Source organism: Anomalospiza imberbis, chromosome 16 (genome assembly GCF_031753505.1).
Source record: "Anomalospiza imberbis isolate Cuckoo-Finch-1a 21T00152 chromosome 16, ASM3175350v1, whole genome shotgun sequence".
In the NCBI taxonomy this organism is placed as follows: Eukaryota; Metazoa; Chordata; class Aves; order Passeriformes; family Viduidae; genus Anomalospiza; species Anomalospiza imberbis.
This window is the reverse complement of record NC_089696.1, coordinates 14,673,607-14,694,951: the sequence shown is the minus strand read 5'-3', so window position 1 is coordinate 14,694,951 and position 21,345 is coordinate 14,673,607. Positions and strand designations below refer to the sequence as shown.

The window sequence follows — 21,345 nt, the reverse complement described above, 5'->3', positions numbered from 1 at the left end:
AGGATGGGAATGAGGGAGAGTAGAGCCAGTGAGCCTGTGCCTGAGTTCAGCTGGAAGCAACCCAAGCTAATCAGAACAGAGCCAGCAGGAGGGGGTTCGTTCCTTCATGATGCAGACAAACTTGTAGAACTGTTTCCAATGCAAATATTCCTTTTGACAAGTTCAAAATTAATACACCTCTAATATGGGTATTCAAACCAGACCTTTTCTGAACACGTTGGCAGATTCATGAAAAGAGAAGGGAGAATGCAAGCCCAGCACATTCTGATTTTCTCAAAATGAATGTGCTCTGACAGTGCAAGAGGCAGTGACGTTTGAATGTGCTTAGTTCTAGTAATTACCAAGTGTTGTGTTTCTTTAGAAGCTGGAGCTGTTCTCATCTGTGGGCACCTTCCCTCATTCCTTTCTCCTTACTGCTCCCGAGGTGCAGTTTCTCCCATGCCACTGCAAGAAGCCAAGGCTACTGTGCTGCTTACATTAAATCCCACTGAAGCCTCGGGGTGAAATTCCACAAGTTATAATTGAACTAAGTCAGGGTGTTGTGGTTCCTGCCCTTCCTCCACCACCCCTTCCCATTCCCTCCCTGCCACCAGCACCAGCTTATACCACCTGTGGTGAAGATTAATCAATTTTTGGGGGGGAGTGCTGCTTCTCAGCCAGTTCAGCTCCCTGAACCAGCTCACCAGAGGCTCAGATCAGCACCCACATCAGCAGAAAAGAGAGGACAGGGCCATGCAAGGCCACACCGACTGCTGAGGAGGTGTTTTTCTGGGTTTATAGGACACAAGGAACACATTTGACCTAAAGAGCCTGGATCTGCTGCTTCTTTCCAGGCTGGGAGCACTCACCCATTAGGACCATCTGCACAGTTTGGAGCGGCAGACTCGGGCCCAGCAAAGTCAGGCTCGTTTATTGTTACCATCTGGCTCCCCCGAGCAAGTCACCAAGGCAGAGCCTGTAAGCTCCTGCTGGAGGATGGGCATTCCCTTTTGCTTGGTACAGTTTGTTCTATCCCTCTTGACTTCTTCCTGGTCACAACAAGAGGACTTCCTGCCAGGATGGAGCTGATGGACAACATGACCCATCAGAATTCCTCCTCCTCATTCCTGCAGCCACCCAAAGAATGTCACCCGGAGAGTCAGCCCCTCCCTTTTGCCCCAGGCCCATCCTCAGACTGATAGAGGCTTCATAATCACTTCCAAACTGCAGGATGACCTGTGCAGTTGCACAAGGATCTCACGTGGCCAGGGATTATCCTCACTCCTCCCAGCTGTTTCTAACCTTGAGGGAAAACGCCCTGTGGGCTTGGCTCTGAGGAACGTGTCAGGAGCTACACTCCTGGTTCTGCAGAATCCTCTGGGATTTGGGTCTCCTCTCTCCTGTTGGAACAGGAATTTTGGCTCGTCCTGGCTGGAAAGGGTGGCAAAAGACTTTGTACACTGGTAGAAGAGGGGGAAAATGATGTGTACCTACAACCAAGCACCCAGCCTGTGGCCACTGCTGGCAGAGGACGTGGTCTAGCACAAGGAGTTTCATTTTTAAGCACAAAACCCCAGAGAGCACCACCTTCCCCACAGGAATCAGATGCAGCAAACCATCCACCCCTTACCTGGGGTGAGTGAGGGGTGCCAACACTGAAATCAGCATCATCACACCACAGTGTGGTGCTCACAGAGATTTGGGGCATCATGGGGACAACTGGAGCTTCCTTCACGTGTGCTCTGCTCCCAGAGCATCCAATGCCTGGAAAGCCACCTCAGCTCCAACGCTGGAAGCTGAGCTGCACAGCTGCAGCCAGTTTTAGCTCAAATTTCAGAGCCTTGCTCTCAGACACAAAGGTGTGACCCCCAAAGCAGAGCAAGTACTGGAAGCTGCCGGTATTTTGTGTCTTTTAAACAGAGAGGCTGGATCAGTGCTGCCACATCCCTGGATTACAGCTGGATGCCCATCACTGAAAAGCTGGTAGCTTTCCCCCTTGACAGATGAAAAGTGAGAGCTGTCTGTTTGGTTTGTGTTTGCACAGCATCCAGCCAGTCCCTGAATTAGTTGGCCCAATTTCTGGGTTTCTGATTCCCACTTCTGCAAGTAACTTCCTCCATTCCCAGGCTCACAGAGCCAATTGAAACTTTCATATCTGCATGCACGGTTGTGACTCCAAACTTGTCCCTGCTGCCCCATCTCATCTTCAGCAGGGCTTCCCAGGAACTTTCACTCTGTAAAAAAACCCTAAACAATGCTGCAGAGCTGTAAATACATGGTCCCTGGGTGATAAACAAGCAGATTAAAAAAATTCACCAGCTGGGCTGGAAGAGATTTGTGTCAAGCCATCAGGACTCCACAAAGCAAACCAACTGCACAGCACTGCAGGCAAGAATTCCTCCAGAACGTGTTCAATCCTAACACTGCCCAGCCAAGCTGCTCCATGGATCAGCCCTGCTCCGAGCTCCTCAAAAACTTGGTGGAAGGAAAACATTCCTCTTCAACAACAGCAAGTCTCAGGAGCCATTTGAGCACCTCAGCCAGTCAAGCAGGTTATAATTGGCTGTAATTAATACTCCTACGAGCTTCCACATTCTTATGGACTGAGATGGAGAAATACAGGATTGCTCCCTGACCCTGTGAACACGAGAGGAAGTCAAGGGGGTCTGCTGCATTCTGATTTTTAGAAATCAAACATCTCTGATAGGAAAAGGTGAGAGAGAGGCAAACACCAGCGCTGCTGGGAACTGGCTGTGCACGGCCCCATCTTTTCTGGGACACAAACCACAATAACCTCAACCAAAAATAACTGCAGAGCAAGTTGCTACAGACAGCAAGTTTCCTCTGTCCCTCAAGATGCTTCCACGTCACTCTGAGCATTTTGGGAGGGGCATGGGGTGCAAACCATGCACAACCACAACAGATTTTAGCAGTACTGAAAGTGGCCTTTGGTGAAACATCAGCTGAATAATCCACTCCAGGAGAGTGAAAACTAAAGAAGCCCAAAATGCCTGATGTCATGAAAACCCCACATGTGTCACCAGCGGGCCGGAAGAAGGGTTTGTGGCACCTGCACAGCTCAGCTGAGTTCTTTGCACTCAGCAGGATCTCCAGCACCTGGGGAGGAAGGGCTGGGCTGTGCAGGCCATTTCCTCCAAGAAGCCACCGACTGACCCTTAAATGAAAACTGACAGGCACTTCCACACAAGCACCCTGGGCCTTGCTCTTCCTTACGGGCACGTTCCAGAGCGTGTCTGCATCAGCTTTTCCAGCTTGCACTTGAGAGAGAAACGTGAGACTCCCGTGTTTTCCCTCCAGGCAGGGCAGGACCTCTTGCTTTGCTCTGAGATCAGAGCCTGGGGGAAGGCAGGGAACTGGAGATGCTGTCACTCAAGGGTGCTTCTTTCAAGATGCATCTTGCAGACACAGCTCCAGTTTGGGAGGTGCCCAGAATTACTGAATCCAAGGAGAAGAACACAGCGTGGAATTCCGTCTGCTCACTCACTTATTCCTCTTATCCGAGAATCATGGACTGGTTTGGGTATGAAGGAACCTTAAAGATCATCCAAAGCCCCACCCACGGCCAGAGACACCTTCCACTATCCCAGGTTGCTCCAAGCCCCATCCAGCCTGGTCTTGGACACCTCCAGGGATGGAGCAGCCACAGCTGCTCTGGGCAACCTGGTCTAGTGCCTCCCCACCCTCACAGGGAAGATTTTTTTCCTAATACCTAATCTAACCCTACCCTCCTTCAGCTTAAGGCCATTCCCCCTGATCCTATCACTACACACCCTTGTGAAAAGTCCCTCTCCAATTAGATCCTCCCATTATCCTCAAACATTTGCTATAAACACTGCCAGTGCTCAGCTTTTGGACTGGACACCTGCTTTTAAGCAGGATGGATATTCTTATCTTCCCACACACTGGCTCCCAGCTCCAGACCTTCATGTTTACCATCCTACAGAGCAGAGGCCGAGAGCAGCACCCACGTGCTGTTTTCCTCAGCTCTCCTGGGTTTCTCCCAAAAGCTCCATCCCTGTGAAGCTCCTTTCTCCAGACTCTCCATGGACTGGCACATTTTCCACCCTCAGGCCTAAAGCCTCCCCTGAGCCTTGCAGACACTTGGCACGTTCCCTAAGCCTTCTGCACCCAGAGGTGCTCAGGGAGATTTAAACATATGCTAAAATGATTTATTGAACTGTCTCTGCCCCAGGGAGCCAAGAACAGCACAGCTGCAAACCACTGGAGGCTGCATTCCTGATCCCAGCTGAGGCAGCAGCAAGCAGGCATCAGGCTGGGATATAGAATTTGTGCTAATCTGGTTTCCAGAGGGAGAAGACAGGTGTCCACACTGGAGTGGGGCTGTAGCCCCTTCCCAAGCTGTTTTTGAGGGTCTCCCACAAGTGATTCCAGTCCTTTGTGCCCAGTCTAGACTGTTCCTGTTGCTCCAGAAGTTCCCTGAGTTCCTCCAGCCATCTCACCCTCCACACTGTCCCTTCCACTTGAAGCTGGAGCTTGTCCACAATCAAACTCTTGCCCCTGTTGCTCAGCTGATCCCTTCCAGGGCACCCTGTGCCCCGTGGTGCCTCCAGCCCCCTGCTCCCAGGCAATGCCAGAGGCTGTATTATGCTGAGTTGGGTCACACAGGGATCATTGATCCAACTCCTGGTCCTGCAGAGACACCCCAACAATCCCACCCTGTGCCTTGTGTTGTCCAAACCCTCCTGGAGCTCTGGCAGCCTCGGGACTGTGCCCATTCCCTGGGGAGCCTGGGCAGCAAAGCCCAAAAACCAGCAAAACCCAAACCCAGTTCCTCTTTCAGCCTGAGAGAGGAAGAGAGGGGAGGAAGAAGGAAGGAAGATGACAAATCTGCATTTCAGATGCTGAAAGGAACACGGTGTAGAAACAGATATTTTACAGGATTTTGCCAAATGCTTTGCTTGCTACTGCAAGTGCATCTTGTGCCAAGCACACCTACATGGGAGGGTTTTTATTACCTGTGCTAATGTTAGTGCCTTACATCATGAGCCCTGTCAGAGCAATGCTGTTCCTTTGCCATCAGCTTCACAGGGAGGGGGCTCCGGACCCATTTTCCTGGGGATCTCAAACTCTTCTATTGAAGCAAATGCTGTTTCCAGCTCTACAGGAATACTTCAAGAGAAAGCAGTGCCTTGGCTTTCTATTGAAGATGCAGAATTGCCTCCTAGGAGTGCTGCATTTGCTAAGAGAGCAGAAAGCAAGAACACACATCTTGGAGCAAACCCCTGGGCAGTGTTCCTTTAACACGGGCCAGATCCTGCTCTCATTTACACACAGATATCTGGAGAGGCTTCCATGAAATTACCCTGGATTGCCACAGCTGATGTGTCAGAAATCATAGACCAACACAGCCCTTAGGAGGAATTAATCAGTTTTATTGTGGCTTCCTAAAAAACCTGCACTCAGTTTTCCCTCTTGCCTTGCACAGGCAAAAATCACCACTCAGGAAAAGTGCCCTGACAGGGCTCTGCCACCAGAGCAGCAGCTTTATTCAGCTCGGTTTTCCAAAGGGAGCAGCACGGTGTGGGCTGGGACAGACAAGGCCACGTGTGGATTGTCCCATGTGTCCTTTGGGGCTGATTCCAGCCCCAGCTGATGACAGGCTGGGCAGAGTTTTCACAGCCACTAAATTACTAAACATTTCCTGCAGATACTCAGCTGAGGACAGGAGAGAGGTCAGAGCAATGAGGGACAGCCCAACCCTGGGTGACACTTCAGGGAATATACACACACCTATAGAGGAAAAAAAAAAAAAAGCAGCACTGGACAGCGTGGCAACAGGAATAAATCAGAGTGACAGCAGGGCTGGTGACTCTGGGGGGATTCCCGAGTGCATCCCCCACGAAAAAGGGCAGCGTGGAGCATCCGGGGAATCCACAGCTGCACCTGCATCCGTCCGGCCACACACAGAGGCCTTCAGTGCTCCATCTTCCCTCCGCTTCCTCCCTCTTGTCCTGCTGCTCCGTGCCCTGAATAGGCGGTTTCAGGAGCAGCACAGTGCCCGGATTCTCTGCGGTTCGCGGCGCATCCGGCGCTGCGCTCCAGCTCTGCCCGGGATGTGGCACCGCGCACATCAGTGGCCAGCAGGGACCCTCCTCCTCCACCCTCCCTGTCCCCACGGCTGTCACCATCTGCGCTGGCACTGCCCAAATTCCTGCTGCACGTGGTTCCTCTCCCACCAGCAGCTCAGCCAAACGCACCATGCCCCAGCCTCAGGTCACTGCTGTGCTGGCGGTCCCCCAGAGCCCTGGGAGGTGTCACCATGGCCCTGGGAGGTGTCACCTGGGCATGTCCCCCCATCCCCAGCAGCCCTGCGGGGAGGGGACAGCTGCCCAAATGTCCCCCCAAAGCAGCAGGGTGGGTACGGAGCCGAAGGAGGAACCAGGGCCGCTCTTGCCACACTCCCAGAGGAAGGCATGACGTGAGCTGTGGCTTAATTGGTTATTAATAACTTCTTTGTTAACCAGCCAGCCCTAAGGAGGAACCGAAATTTGACTACCCCGGTGGCAAGCTCAGTCACCGGCAGCCAGCGATCATTCACAATTTCTCCCTGTATTTTTTTTTGTTGTTGTTCCCGGGAGTCGCAGCCCCCTGCGTGAGTCATGGCGGTGACAGCAGGGTGACAGCACGGTCCCCTCACCTACGCACATGGCACAGCCTTCTGCAGTGGGTTTTTCTTTTTAATTCCTAGAAAAATAACAGATGCTTTTGTTGAGGGGGAGATTCTTGGAATCCATTCAGGCTGAGCCTGGATGTGACCGAACTCCTGGCTCCCCTCGAACAAGCCCTGCGGGAGCCGCGGAGATCCCCTGCCCATGGGTGGTGACTCCGCCAGCCCATGCCGAGGGCGAGGAGCCTCCCCCCACGGCAAACACCGACAGCAAACAGCCTCCACACCCAAATCCCACGCCTCCTGCCCGCTTTCTTTGGAACTTCCACTTAAAGGAACCCTTTTCATTTGTCTCCCGTGTGAATCAAAGCTGGGACCCTCTGCACCTCCACGCTGCGCTGACAGAATGCAGCACAGGGGGGTTTTCCAGCTTCAGCTGTCTGGGAATGGCTCCTGAGGACTCACAAGAGCTGACAGAGCATTCCCCACTCCCATCCATGCCGCAGCAATCAGCCCATCTAGGAAATTTAGCATGGGGACCTGGGCTTCTCCATAGCCCAGGCCCAAGGATGGAGATTGGAGGCCAAACACCGTTGCTCATCCCAGGAGCCACCATCAGACATTACCACAGCAGGATTCAGCAGAAAACATTCCTCCCACAGCTTAGATTAGAGCCTGACCTGCATGAGCGCACCCAGCATGTCCCAGAGTTCCCCCCAGGTGTGTCAGCGACCACAGCAAGGCCCCAGGACAGAGCCAAGGACCAGGACACCACAGCCATGGGGCACACAAGATCTGCTGCCAGGTGGACACCGAGGACCTGCTCCAGGTGGATCTGGACAGCTCCATCCTCTCCAGGTCACACCAGGGAAGACTCAGCCACCACAGAGAGGAGCAGCTCACCTTTTCCTCTTGGTGCATCCCAGGGAAGAGCAGGATCTCAGGAGTAGCTCCAAGACACAGCCACAAGAGAGAACACTCCCTTCTCATCAGTCCAATCCCAAGAAGTGGCCTCCAGGTCCTTTTATAGAGCCCAGGGAGGCAAATAACCTCCAGTTGTGCTGGCCCTGATGATTAATGGTTCACACCTCTGTAAACGATCCTGGCCTGAGCCCCCATCCCAGCGTGCCCAGAGCCAGGCACTGACAGTGACCTCATCCAGCAGCCAAAACAGAGTCCTGGGAACTCCCAGGAAGCCCTCACTGTTCCCCTGTGGCTGCTCTGTCTGGACTCTCCCTCCTCACCAAAACAGGGTTTGGCCTTTCCCAGGAGGCCAATCCCAGCCACCATCCAAGGCTGTATCCCTCCTGAAGGGGTTGTTCCGGAGGACCCCGTCAGCAATCCTTTCTTGTAGGTTTGGGGTTGAATTCCACTCCTGAGGCTTCATGACATCCACTTCTTTTCCAGATCCATTTTTGGGGCCAAAAGCCTGCCCTCGGATTTCTCCCATAAGAGCACAGTCCCACTTCCCAACCCACCTACATCACAGGCAGGCAGGCCGTGCTCTGATTTACCAGCTCAAAAACCCCAATACCAGCCCCAGCCACCCATGCTGACCCTGAGGAGATGCAGCTCCACGTCTGGAGACCACCAGCGCCTCAAGGAGACTTTCATGGCCACGCTGGACCCAGTGTGGCCAATTGTCTCTGTGTCTGCTCCTCCTGTAGATGTTTTCCCACAGATCCTGTGGGATAATGTGAGGTCCAGAGGGGTCTGATCCTCTGTCCTCAGCTAGACCAGGGTGTAACTGGTGATACAAGTTCCTCAGTGTGGGCTGAGAGGCTGAGTTATGCACAAGATCCGGCGCTCGGGAGTCACCGACGTGGCCTCTGCTCCAGGGGGAAAATGCTGACTCTGAGATCCTGTCTGGGAGCCCTGATGTGGCATTTTCTAGCCCAGGATGTCACTTCCTCTCTCTGTGGGGCCTCGGTGGGGCTCGAGAGACATCCGGGTCCCCATCGGAAGGGCTGATTCCATCCCTGGGCACATGGGCAGCTGCAGCCTTTATCCTACAGGATTTATCCGCATTCCCCATCCCAGGCACAGCCTGGATCCTGCCTGCGCTGCACTCCCAACCCCCAGCACAGCGCTGTGTCCTGGGGCAGCATCCGTCCCTCTCCCTGCTCCGGGGGCAAAGCCCTGGGTCTGCAATGAGCCAGCTCCAGGCCCAGCTCAAAGCCTTGCCCAGCCCTGCCCCATCCAGGCCCAGCTCAAAGCCCCCCGGGAGGCAAAGCCAGGCTTGAGACACCCCCTCCATGGGCAGAGCAAGGGGTCACTGAGGCAGCAGCAGGAGAGGAGCTGGGGAGCCCGGAGTGGTGTCCATATCAAAGCTCCCCAGGCTGCAGAGGAAGGGGAAGAGGCTCCCCTCCCTCCTCTTCCTCCCTCCCGCGTGGGGATTTTGCAGCCAGGTAAACACAGGATGTTGATGAAACAGGGCTGGGCAGATTGGGCAACCCGGGAGTCAGCAGGAGCTCCAGGCAGCTCCCAGCGCCTGGAATGGCCCTGCAGCCGGGAAGGGGCAATGCCAGAGGCCCTGGCACCTTCCTCCACCTGTCCCCAGGGTCACAGAACTCCCGGGCTCGCAGGGAGAGGCAGCGTGGGCTCGTGGCCAAAGCCAGGGCAGGGTGGGCTGCCACATTCTGCTCTGTGCCCTCGGGTGATCCTTGGGATCCCTTGGGATCTCCTTGCAGGCTCAGCTGAGCTCATTACCGAACCCCAAAGTTCAAGCTTTGACACCCCACCAACAGCAACCGTGTCACTCCTGTGTCCCTCTGAACACTGGGGACGTGCAGGGCACAGGAATGAGGGGACAGATCCCCCAGGATCCCACCCTGCCGGGCATCGGCTCACGGCTGGCACAGCGACTTGGGATGGGCACCCGGGGACCAGCTGAACACTGCAGGGTTTGGCTGCCGACCCAGAAACGGGGCCACAGCCCAGCCCAGCCTCTCCTGGGGTGCAGGTGCTGCTGTCACCCCCACCGTGACTACGTGAGCTCAGGCAGCAACCAGGGACAGCGAGCCACGAGCGGGCCACCAGCGAGCCACGAGCGGGCCACCAGCGAGCGGAAGGGACCCGGACCCTGCCCGGGGAGCGCGGCCGGGGCAGCGGGAGGGGTCGGGGACGGGTTGTGATGTAGGAGGTGACAGAGATGTCGAAGGGGCTGCGTGCCTCACTAGAGCCTGAGCGGAGGGGCAGGCGGCGCTGTCCCCAGTGTCCCCAGTGTCCCCAGTGTCCCCAGTGTCCCCAGTGTCCCCTGGGGCACTGCTGCCATCTGCTGGCAGCATCCCAGCCTGCTCCGGTCCTGAGCCGGGCCACCGCGCCAGGCCTGGGGACCCTCTGTGAGCCCACTGGCCTGTGCCCCCTCCCAGGTACTGTGGGACCGCGTGTGGCTCCAGTCCGGACACCCCAAGGTGCCTCCAAATCCCCCCTGCTGCCCCAGGAATCCGAACCCCAAAACTGCTCCCGGTGTCCCCCATTTCACAGCTGATTGTCACCCCCCATAACCCACTCCTGGGCTGCAGGTTTCTCCCACACCGAGCCCTTCCCGGACACCCTCCCTGCCCTATTGTTCTCCATGTGGGATGGCCTGGAGTGGCCTCTGCATCATCCATTTGGGCTGATGGGGCAGGGACAGGATCGGGCCCTTGGCTGCAGCAGTGGGGGAGCAGCGGCTCTGCTGGGCTGCTTTCCCCAGGGAACATCCAGCTCCACCCCCCCAAGGCTGCTGAGGGGCAGAGGAAGATCATCCCAAGATGATTTCCTGCAGCATTCCCATCCCCTGGGTCTCTGGGATGTGGGGATTTGCTGAGTCCCCTGCTCCCTGTGACAGCCGAGCACACTCGGAGCCTCTTCCCACGGCCTCCCTGACCCTCCTGGCCTTCCCAGCACCTCCGTGTCCCCTGGGAGCAGCACATCCCAGGATAACCATTGGGGACTGTGCCTCGCTGGGTGTGAGGACACCCAGTGGCACCCTGCACATCTCTGTCCTTCCCACGGGCACTGGGAGTGGCCTCAGTGGGGTGCTAGAGGGCGTTTGCTTTTCGGATGCAGTCGGGAAGTGGGAATAAGGTTTGGGAGAGGCGAATCGCCGAGCCCATGTCCCCGCAGTGGCCCTACAAGCACCGTGGCTCATCCCACCCCGGGCAGATGGCAGCAGCATCCTGCTCCTCGCTGGAAAATGCCCAAATCCACGGGCAGGGACTGCGCTGCAGCTGTCCCTGGTTTAATTCCTCGCAGCAAAGCGAGGCAGTGTCTGGCGAATTTTCCATGCGCTCCGTGCCCCAGCCCACACACAGGAAGGCTGAACAGCTCCGGAGACCTTCCCGCTGGGAATGCTCCCCGGCGTGCGAGCCCTGCAGACTCCGTGCCTGACGCCCACGGGAGCAGCAGGAAGTTTTAGTGCTCAGTTTTAGTCTAAAAGGGATTTTTATTCCCTAAGCCCTGCAGAGAAAACTGGGAAAAATCAACCCGCTCAAGGGACCACAGCCCAGAGAGCCAATATCAGTTGTGCTGAAAGCTCTCTGTTCGGAGCTGGGCCACGGAGGGTTCGCTCTGAATTCCAAAGAAAGCAGGTGTGTGCACCCACCCACCTGCCTCTGCCATTCCCACCCACCGCCATTCTCTTCTTCTGGAACAACCATTCCCACCAAGCCCCCTTTGGCAGCTCAACCAGAGACTCCCCCATCAGCGCTGTCCGTGCTCTCCAAACACCCTTCCCAAAATCCTCAGCCCGTGCCCGGCCCATCACCATCCCTTTTCCATCCAAACCCTGGCCGCTGCCCACCACTCACCGCAGGGGAAACGCCAAATCCTTCTGCCATCCTTTGGCACATGGATCTCCTGGCACTCGGGTGGGCTGGCACGGCTCTCCCCGCCTCCGCCGCACATCTGGGCAGCTGTGGCCGCGGCAGGCCCCGCGTGGTGCCCCGGCAGCGCTGACATCAGCGCGGTTTCCTGCCCGCCGCCGCCGCCGCACCGTGTGCGCAGCCCCGACCCCGGAGCCCCGCGGGCCCCGGGACCCCTCCTGCAGACCCCCACAGCCATGGAATCGGTGGCCCTGTACAGCTTCCAGGCGACGGAGAAGGACGAGCTGCCCTTCCAGAAAGGCGACACCCTGAAGGTACAGGGCACACGGGTCACCAGCTGTGGGGGTTGGATGATATTGCTTTGGGGTGACAGAGTGGGCCCATGGTGACACCGGTGCTTTATTTGTCCCTGACTTTCACGCTTCTGGGGCTTTCTGTGGGATATCAGGAGCCAGCCTCGAGGATTTTGGAGTGTGGAGGAGCATTCCCTGCTTGCCTGTGCCACCAGGCACAACTTCAGAGAAGGACACCCCCAGCTGGGACATGGCATGTGGCCTCCCTGGCTATCAGTGCCACCAGCTGTGTTCTGCGGCAGCCCCTTGGGTCTGGGACACCTCTTCCCTGTCCGAGGGGCACTGGAGGTCACAGGGCAGCGGGGAGCATGTGCCCGAACACCCAGCCAGGCACTGGCATCGGGGTGGGCTCTTAGATGCCACCTGGCAATCCCAAAAAGCTCCAGGGGGGCTCAGAACATCCCCGGGGGGCAGCAGCCCTGCGATGGGAGTGAGGGCAGCCCCTCCCTGCCCATGTGCTCATCCCTTCGGGCTCCTCCCGGACCCCTAGCACCCTGTAGCCCCCCGGGGTGGGGACAGAGGCACATCCAGGCTGGAACCCAGAGCCCCAAACCCTCCGTGCCGTCCCTGCCTCCCGGCGTGTTTTCCCCGTGCCCTGACCCGGGGTTTCGGATCCTGTTTTCACAGCTGTGCCGGCCCCGGGCCCCTGCGGGGGAGGCTGGAAAATGTTGTCACACGGAAGCGGTGTCAGCACCCACTGCCACCGTCCCGGGGGACGTGGGGGCCTGGCTCATGTCCTGGCTACTCCAGGGACAGATTTCAACCTCTTCCCTGGGCAGGGGTTTGGGACAACACCGGGCACCTTCCAGCTCTGTGACCCCAAAGCCCCCAGAGTGTGCCAGCACTGCCAGAGCCCCCTTTTCCCCAGGGGATGCTTGGTGGGTGTTGTGGGGTCCGGAGCAGCAATGGGGTCCTGCTCAGCCCCTCTGCCCTCTGACACCTCCCTGCTCCTCTCCCACCTCAGATCCTCAACATGGAAGATGACCAGAACTGGTACAAGGCTGAGCTGTTCGGCCGTGAGGGCTTTGTCCCCAAAAACTACATCAAGGTCAAGCCACACCCGTAAGTACCATCCCACCAGCCAGGCAACAATCCCAATTCCCAAAGGTCTGCCACGAGCCAGGGTAGTCCCACACATGGGGAAACTGAGTCACAGAGATGGGGGGTCAGTCTGCCAGTGCCACCACAGCCTGAAGGGACAAGAGGCAGCAGCACGCTCACGTACCCCCAAAAATCCAACCCTCACACCGAGCTGCCACTAAATAAATGATAACTGGGGAACAACAAAGCGTTATGGGATTATGACTGCATTAAACACAATCCTATTACCGTGTATTAAAGCCCGGCCTAATCCATCTCTGATTGAACCTATGTTTTATATATCCTTAGCCCCTGGTAAATCACATTTAAATGCCAGAACGAACGCGTGGGCTCGGGGCAGCCCAGGGCACATCCCACTGCTTCTCCAGCTTGGGATAACAAGCGGGATGGGTGAGACACAGCCTCTTCCATGCAGCACCTGGAAGGCTGGATCTGTGCTAAACTCCATGGCTGATCATTCACCGGGCAGTTTTTACAGCAGCAGAGAATCTTCCCAGCCCAGGGACCCAAAATACCCGGGTACAGGGTTGGGAGACGGGGACTCTGCTCTTTGAGCTCGTTTGGGAGCTGCCGGCGGTGCAGCAGGAGGGGTTTATCCCGGCACCGAGGGATTTCTGCTTACCCCTGGAAGGGCTGTTCCCACCAGAGGCCAAGGGACGCGGAGGAGGGGACAGGCAGCAAAGCGGGGCCGAGGCACGGGGTGACAGCCCAGGTGACAGGATGCGGTGGCGGCTGTCGGTGACGCGGAGGGGGCAGCGCGCCCACAGCACCCTGCGGTGCCCCCCGAAAATTCCGGGATGAACCCGGAGGGGGAGGGAAGGGAGAAACTGCCGGCGGAGGGTCGCAGCCCCGTGAGGAGCCCGATGCAGACCCCTCTCCCGGCGGCACCGGGAGTCTCGGTGCCTCCACCCCGCAGGCTGCGGGTGCGGCGCTGGGGTGTTCCCCGGGCGCCCGGGGGTGCCCGCGTGGCTCAGCCCGGTGCCCCTCGCAGGTGGTACGCGGGCAGGATCTCCCGGCACCTGGCAGAGGAGCGGCTGCTCCAGCGCAATCACCTGGGAGCCTTCCTGATCCGCGACAGCGAGAGCGCCCCGGGCGAGTTCTCCCTCTCCGTCAGGTAAGTGCCCCTGGGACGCGCGGCAGGAGGGGAAGGGTCCCTGCAGCCCCCGCTTTGGGGCCACCCTCGTGTGTGCTGGGGAAGCACCCTGCCCTGTCCTGGCCACCTCGGAGGGTGTCCCCAGCACATCCAGCACGGCCTCGCGCAGGACCTTCCCCTCCTTCCTCTCCTCCACAGCTCCGCCTCCATCCCCGCTTCTTCCTGCTCCCTGCACCGCTCCCCTGGCAGGGACACCCTAAACACAGCCCCGTGGGTGATGGCGGGGCTGGGGCCGAGCTGCAGCACGGCCTGGGAAGCAAAGCCCGGAGCACCCCCAGGGATGCAGGGCTCAGCATCCCCAGGGATGAAGGGCTCAGCATTCCCAGGACTTCGGCACTGGCTGTACAACGGGCAAAGCCTGTCCCCGGGCATCTGTCCCCGGGCATCTCATCCCTGCCCTACCCCGACCTGGGGAGCAGGGGGCGGCCCCAGGCCAGCCAGGCACTTTCTCACACTTTTAATCCCTAATTGAACGTTTCGGGAGGTTCTTGTCCCTAATGAAAGGGAGCTGTGCTCTGCCCTGCGTCACCAGCAGTGCAGCCAGGTCCTGCCCCTGCCCGGGGCACCCCAACCTGTCACCCCAGACACACCCTGCGAGGTGGCAGCAAGGGACATCCTGCCTGCCCCATCCTCCTGCAGTACAGGGGTCCCCGGGGAGCACAATCCCAGCCTCTGCAGCCTTCTGGCTTGTGCCCAGACCTGCAGCTCTCACCACGCCTTCCCCAGATGTGGCCCTAGACAAAGCCACTTGCCCTCCATGTGGCTGGCACGCTGCCACCCCTGAGCCCCCACTGTGCCAGGGCCAGGCACCAAGCCTTGGCTGCCTGTGGGGTGAGTTGCAGCACAGCTCAGCTGTGGGTCCTCACTGCAGGGCCAGGAATGGCCCCAGTGCCACCATCACTTCTGCCATGGCAGGAGGGGTGCAGTGAGACCCATGGGCTCACCCTGACCTTGCCAGCATCCCCAGACTTTACCCACCTCAGAGGATGCTGCCAGGATGTCCCCAGGGTGACATCCATCCATCCATCCATCCATCCATCCATCCATCCATCCATCCATCCATCCATCCTTCCATCCACCCACCCTCCTTCTGCAGCTACGGGAAGCACGTCCAGCACTTCAAGGTGCTCAGGGAGAGGAACGGCAAATATTTCCTCTGGGAGGAAAAGTTCAACTCCCTCAACGAGCTGGTGGATTTCTACAGGATGACCACGATCGCCAAAGAGCAGCAGATTTTCCTGTGGGACGAGGACCAGACCCAGGAGGTACCACCATGGATGGGGCCGTGGGTCCCAAACCCCTGCGTGAGCCCCCTCGAGGCTCAGTGTCCCTGCAGAGGGACAGGGACATCCCTGGCTGGCACTTACCCTTTGGCTCGGGGGGAGAGGGTGCAGCAGCCTGAGACAGGCAGTGCTGCAGGGAGGAAGAGCTCCTGGAGCAGCTCAGCGGGGCAGGGCAGGGCACACATCCCTGTCCCTCGGGCCAGGAGTGATGCCCAGGACAGGTGGCAGAGCCAGGACAGGGCATGGCCAAACTCCAGCAAAGCCAAGCTCTAGGGCAGTGGTTGTGGAGGTGCCAAAACTGGACTTTGGGAGCTGGGATGGGGAAGGCTCCAGCACCTGGAAGGACCTGGGAAGGAGAGGGTGCCAGCTGCCTCCAAGGGTCCCCTGGGCACCCATCTTGGGTCTCCCAGCAGCAAGAACAGGGAGTCTTGTGCCCTGGGGTGTTCCCCTGCAGCTGGGCTTGTCCCCAGCACTCCACTCTTCCCTTTTCTTGCTTCTGTCTCTCCAAGCAGGCACCCCAAGGCTCGTCCTCGTCCCGTGGTGGCACAGCGTCCCCATCAGGAGCCAGGCAGTGCTACCCAGTGCCGGGGGCTGGCAGATGGGGACCCCTCTCCTCCCACCAACCCCTGCCCTCGGCTTCCCTGCAGGTGAAGAGACCCCGATTTGTGCAAGCCCAGTTCGACTTCTCAGCCCAGGAGGGCTCCCAGCTGCCCTTCCTCCGCGGGGACATCATTGAGGTCCTGGACTGCCCTGACCCCAACTGGTGGCAGGGGAAGATCTACGGCCGTGTTGGGCTCTTCCCCCGGAGCTACGTCCACCCCATCCACAAGTGACCTTCAAGTGACCATCCACGAGTGACCCTCACCACGCTGACCGGACAGGACCCGGCCCTGTTGTCCCCACTCACCAGAGCTGCCCACGTGGCCTGAGTGTCCCTTTGTCCCCAGGATGGTGCCTGGTCCTTGACCCCCTGCTCTGTGTCCCCCAGCCCAGGGATGGGGCTGCAGTGCTGCTCCCCGGGGAGGGAGTGTGGAGTGCTCAACCATGGCCATAAAAGCTTTTCCAGAGGCACAATCCAGTGGGATGACAGCAAGAGAGGGAGTGAGCCCAAAACCCCAAACCTTGAATCCTCTCCAAACCCTGTAAGCAAAGCCCCAGCTCCAGGGAGGGCTGCAGGCAGCCAGGACACAACCAGGATCCACAACTCCATGGAGGAATCCCAGGACTCAGGGTACCAGGGAAGGCTGATCCAGGGGGATTCCATCCTGTGGGTGCTGTTCATAGCTGCAAATTGTGGCGCTTTTTTATATTCTTTTTTTATTTAGGGCCAATAAAATGTGTTTGGGTGTTGCCCCTGAGAGTGGCTGCTCCTTTTCCAGCACTGCCAAGGTGGTCCCATCCCTCCATTCATGCAGGTGCTGCTTCACTGCAATTTTGCTTCCCTGCAGCTCCCAATGCCTGTCCCAAATCCCCCCCCAGGGATTTTCTGCCCCCACAAATGCCCCCCACACCTCACAGCCCCTGGGATGTACTCAGGGAATGCAGTGCTCAGAACACCCAACTTGTTGCACCAGTGGATTTAAACATCACGTCCCAAACAAATGAAAAATAGCGCCCAAATCCTCATTTTTCCCCTCTCCAAGCACCTCTTCCCCACCCCAGGGGCTGAGCAAAATAGGCATAACAGAAAATACTGACACACATCAGGACAATGGTGTTGATGCCACAGACCCAGGCCCAGAACGGGGGTCCTGTGGGGTCCTTGAGGGTCACAGCCCTGGTCCCGTTGCCCTGGGTGGCTCTGGGTGTCCAGGCTGGCTGAGCAGGAACCTGTCACAGAAACATGGTGAAGTGTAGGGGACAGATGACCCTGGGGACAGCCACCTCCTGGAGCTCAAAGCCCCAGGTCTGGGAACTTGGAGCTCTTTGCCACCTCGCCACAACCCAAGCCCTTTCCTCAGGGCTGGAACGAGACGATCTTTGAGGAACCTTCCAGCCCAAACCGTGATCCCAGGATGTGACATCCCCTCCCTGGTGGGTGTGGGGGCAGTTGGCACCCCTGACAGCTACTGAGGACCCGACCCACGCTGAGGAACACCTCAAACTTGCAGCTCACACAGCTTTTTCCCCTCTGCCAAGCACATTTCCTTGGCTCTATCCCTACGACCCGCAGCGTCCTGCTCGCATAATCAGCCGACACTGAGGAAGTTGCCCGGGATCCACCGCAGCAGCGACTCCCGCCCCGGGCGGGCAAAGCCCTTCGCAAACATTCATTACCCATCCCCGGGAAAGCCGTCCTGCCTTGTCACGCCCTTGTCACCGGCAGCGAAGCCAGTGCCAGGGAGGGGCTAAGCAGGCCCTGAGACAAGCGCCCCTCTTCCCAAGCGGCACAATACCGGACCCCCATTCCCCGGGATCGCTGCCCATCCCCTTCCCACCCCCTGCACGTGGAAGATGCCGAGAAACAGCCGCTCCTGCAGCCGCTGGTCCAGCCAAGCCTCCGCCGAGCCCTGCCAAAGCCCTGACCCAGATTCGCTCCTTGTTATTGTCTCCCCGGCCGGTGGCACCGTGCCGGGCGCTCCCCAGCGCTGACTGCGCCGCCCCGGGCGCGGCTCCGCGGGCACCCCCGGGGCAGCCGGGGATGTGCGGCCGGCGCTGCCCTCCGCACCCGCCCGAGCTCCCCCGTGTGCGACCGGGACCGGGCTGCAGGCGACCGGGGAGAGGCTGCACCGAGCGCCCCGTCTGCATCGCCAGCGCTTTCATCCATAAAATAATCCGGGGGCTTGTGTTCCTTCCATGAGCCAGGCTGAGCGGAGGCGCTTTGCAGGCTCGACCGGCCCCACGGGTCTCCCCGAAAGCCCCGGTCAGCAGCTGCCCACGAGGAGCAGCTCCCGGACACCGGCCCGCGGCCGCAGTTCCCTCCAGGTGTCCGTGGAGGAGAGTGAGCTGCTGCTGGTGAAGATGGAGGTCAGGGATGACAGCAGTGCTGCCATCATCACCGCGAGCATCAGACCCCGCAGCCCTGCGGGAGAGAGGGAGCGTCAGGGAGCGGCTGAACCGGGACAGGATAACCCCGGGATGGTGCCTACCCCTCTGCAGCCACACGCTGGGATCTCCTCTGGGGCGAGGATGGGGTTTGGGAACATTCAGCTGCACCCCGGGACCTCACATCCCCTGACCTCAGTGCTGGAGTGACCCTCGGAGGGGCTGCATGGGCTGTGCCATGCACAGAGCCTCCCACACCGTCGGTGGGGTCCCCCCAAACACAGAGCCTCCCACACCATCGGTGGGGTCCCCCCATACACAGAGCCTCCCACACCATCGGTGGGGTCCCCCCAAACACAGACCCTCCCACACCATCGGTGGGGTCCCCCCAAACACAAACCCTCCCACACCATCGGTGGGGTCCCCCCAAACACAGAGCCTCCCACACCATCGGTGGGGTCCCCCCAAACACAGACCCTCCCACACCATCGGTGGGGTCCCCCCATACACAGAGCCTCCCACACCATCGGTGGGGTCCCCCCAAACACAAACCCTCCCACACCTTCGGTGGGGTCCCCCCATACACAGAGCCTCCCACACCATCGGTGGGGTCCCCCCCAACCTCCAAACCCTGGCAGCAGCCCTGGGGTGCAGCAAAGCCCAGTGGGGATGGAGTCACCCCCTGGCACCCACCTACCCCTGGGCATCAGCTCGACCACCAGCCTGGGCTAGGCGATGTTGGAGCAGCCCACGGCGGCCCCACACACACGGGTGCCCTCCGCGGGGTCCACACAGGCCACGGAGTCTGGGGGACAGAGGCAGGTGACATGTTGAGACCCCTGACAGGGTGGGGGCCAGCCCTGCACCCCTTCACCCCCCCATGACCCCTCCCACTGAGCCTTTGCCATGGCCACCATGGCCAGATCTTGGCAGGACACCGGCTGGAGGAGCAAGGAGCACATCCCACCTCAGAGGTGAAAATCCACCTCTGCCTCACCTGCCTCACTCCCACCCTCAGCTCCAACACTGCAGGGCCCATCCCACCCCTCACCTCCTGCTGCCCAGCCCGGTGCAGGCCGGATTTTCCCACATTAAACCCAGTGACAGCTGCCCCGGGGGGATCTCCAGAGCCCCGCCAGGACCCGGGGCTACGGCCAGAGGCAGCAGAGCCCCGGGGCAGGCACTGCCCATCCCCACCCACGGGGCCAGCCGGGTTCGTGCACCGTTGTGGCAATTTCCTGGGCATGGGCAGCACCAGCAGCTCCTGGGATTTGCGTGGCAGCCCTCCAGGATCATCAACACCCAATTATTTCTATGTCTCAACGAGCGCTGAACCCTTTTTTTTTTTTTTTCTTAATTGTTATGCTCATAAAATATTGAAATGAATGGAAATTAATGTCAGGCATAAATATGGATGGGCTGCCTGTCTCTCCGGGCTGCACCCGCCCAGGCAGGAGCACGGGGACGAGTACAGGTGATCCCTGCACAGGACTGGCAGCACTGTCCTGGTTCTCCTGCCTGGTGACCTCCACCAACGCAGCCCTCAGCCTCCCAGTTTGTCTCAAACACCAGCGGTGACACCTTGGGACTTTCCACAAAGGAGCATGGGGTGCGCTGGGAGCACGACTCAGTTGTGGGCAGACCACAGGCCGTGCTCAGCACATCCCAAGGATGCCAAAAATCCCAACCTGGACTCAACCCTGAGGTCAGAGTCAGCACTGAGGCTCCAGTGACTCCTTCCTGCAGCAGCCCTGAGCAAAGCTGCCATCAGCGCTCTGTGCCTCAGTTTCCCGTCTCTAAAACACCACGTTGTGCACGGCTCCATGCAAATCGTTGGTGGCTGGAGGGTGGAAAAGGTTCCAAAGGGCAAGGCAGTGTCTGGATGTTGTATTCCAGCTGAAATGCCTGCCCCAGGCCTCAACTCTACCTATGAACACTTGGTGGCACCTCGGAGTGAGTGGGAAGCAGGATCCTTCGAGCCAGGAGCAGAGCTCAGTGTCATACCCCACTGCCTCACTTTCAGACCCGCTGCTAAAAATGGAAAATTAGTTAGGACCTTGTAATTAATGCTTCCATCTGCAGGAAAGGGGCCGTGTCTGCAGCGGGTGCTGCCTGTCCAGCTGGATCCACCCGGGGACGCCTGGAATGATGAGGACCAACCTGCTCAGCCACAGCCAGCCAAGCCTGCAAACAGGGGCTGCACCCAGTTCAGGGCCTAAATTCACCACGTGGGGTGAAGAAACCCCCGGGATGGGGAGATGGGGGAGCCAGGTGAGGATCAGGTGGAGATGCTCCAGGTGTGGGGCTGTGCCACCCCGATCCACCCCCGCCAGCAGAGCCAGCACACAGCACACGATGGCTGGGATGCAGCATTTACCCCACATGCAATAAATCATTAGTGCACACACACCCCGTGAAAGAGTCTGTAAATCTCCTGGCACAATAAAAACACCTGGAGCGAGCGGCTGAGGCGGCCAAAACCACAACACGCTCCTGCCACGCCACACACCCACACTCCAGCACCCATCTGGGCCATCTCCCATCGCACCCAAAGAGGTCCTGGGTGCTGGCTCAGTGCTCACCTGTGTCCATTTGCTGTCCCCATCACTGCCAGCAGCGCTGGGATTTCACCTAAAACACCCAGGTTTGGTTCCAGCTCCCTCAGTCTCTGCTGCAGCAGTCACTGAGCAGGCCACGGCGTGGGGAGGTCATCTCTCCACTAGGAAATCCCTGCAGGGCCAGCCACAAAGTCACCAGCTCCACCTGGAACACCTCCTGAGCTGATATTCTTTGGGAGACAAACACCTGGATCTTCCCCAAGCTGATGTGACATTTGGGGACATGGTGTAGTGTTGAAGCTGGCAGTGCTGGCTTGGACTTGGTGATCCTTTCCAACCCTAGTGATTCCGTGATCCCAACAAACTGCTGTCACTTTCCTGTGTCCCCCAGCCCCGCTGCCACCTCCTGCACGGGCCAGGCCAGGGCTGGGCACAAGCCCATGCATGATTTGTCACTGTGGGACGAGCAGGGCCAC

General features: G+C 58.8%; 2 protein-coding genes across 3 annotated transcripts in view; one reads left to right on the top strand and one right to left on the bottom strand.

Annotated features, from left to right (window-relative positions):
- EPN2 (epsin 2) overlaps positions 1–7,672 on the bottom strand; it is a 53,523-nt gene extending 45,851 nt beyond the window's left edge. The window contains exon 1 of the mRNA XM_068207243.1: positions 7,532–7,672. The gene's annotated coding sequence lies outside the window, so the exon portion shown is untranslated. The remainder of the gene's footprint in view (positions 1–7,531) is intronic.
- A 3,946-nt stretch (positions 7,673–11,618) lies between these two features.
- GRAP (GRB2 related adaptor protein) lies at positions 11,619–16,324 on the top strand. 2 transcript variants are annotated; one of them, XM_068206348.1, is made up of 5 exons: positions 11,619–11,750; positions 12,754–12,851; positions 13,882–14,004; positions 15,140–15,308; positions 15,836–16,324. In XM_068206348.1, the coding sequence occupies exons 1-5, from the start codon at positions 11,673–11,675 to the stop codon at positions 16,157–16,159; spliced, it is 792 nt and encodes a 263-aa protein (XP_068062449.1). In that variant the 5' UTR covers positions 11,619–11,672; the 3' UTR covers positions 16,160–16,324. The 2 variants fall into 2 exon arrangements, with proteins under 2 accessions (XP_068062449.1, XP_068062448.1); XM_068206347.1 differs by lacking the exons at positions 11,619–11,750; positions 12,754–12,851 and having other exon boundaries at positions 13,593–14,004.
- The last annotated feature ends 5,021 nt before the right edge of the window (positions 16,325–21,345 follow it).

Bases quoted from the DNA above. Each gene is read 5' to 3' on its own strand.
- GRAP (XM_068206347.1), top strand. From the start codon at position 13,688: ATGAACCCGGAGGGGGAGGGAAGGGAGAAACTGCCGGCGGAGGGTCGC. The intron at 14,005-15,139 runs GTAAGTGCCCCT...CTCCTTCTGCAG, and splicing joins GAGTTCTCCCTCTCCGTCAG to CTACGGGAAGCACGTCCAGC. The intron at 15,309-15,835 runs GTACCACCATGG...TGTCTCTCCAAG, and splicing joins ACGAGGACCAGACCCAGGAG to CAGGCACCCCAAGGCTCGTC.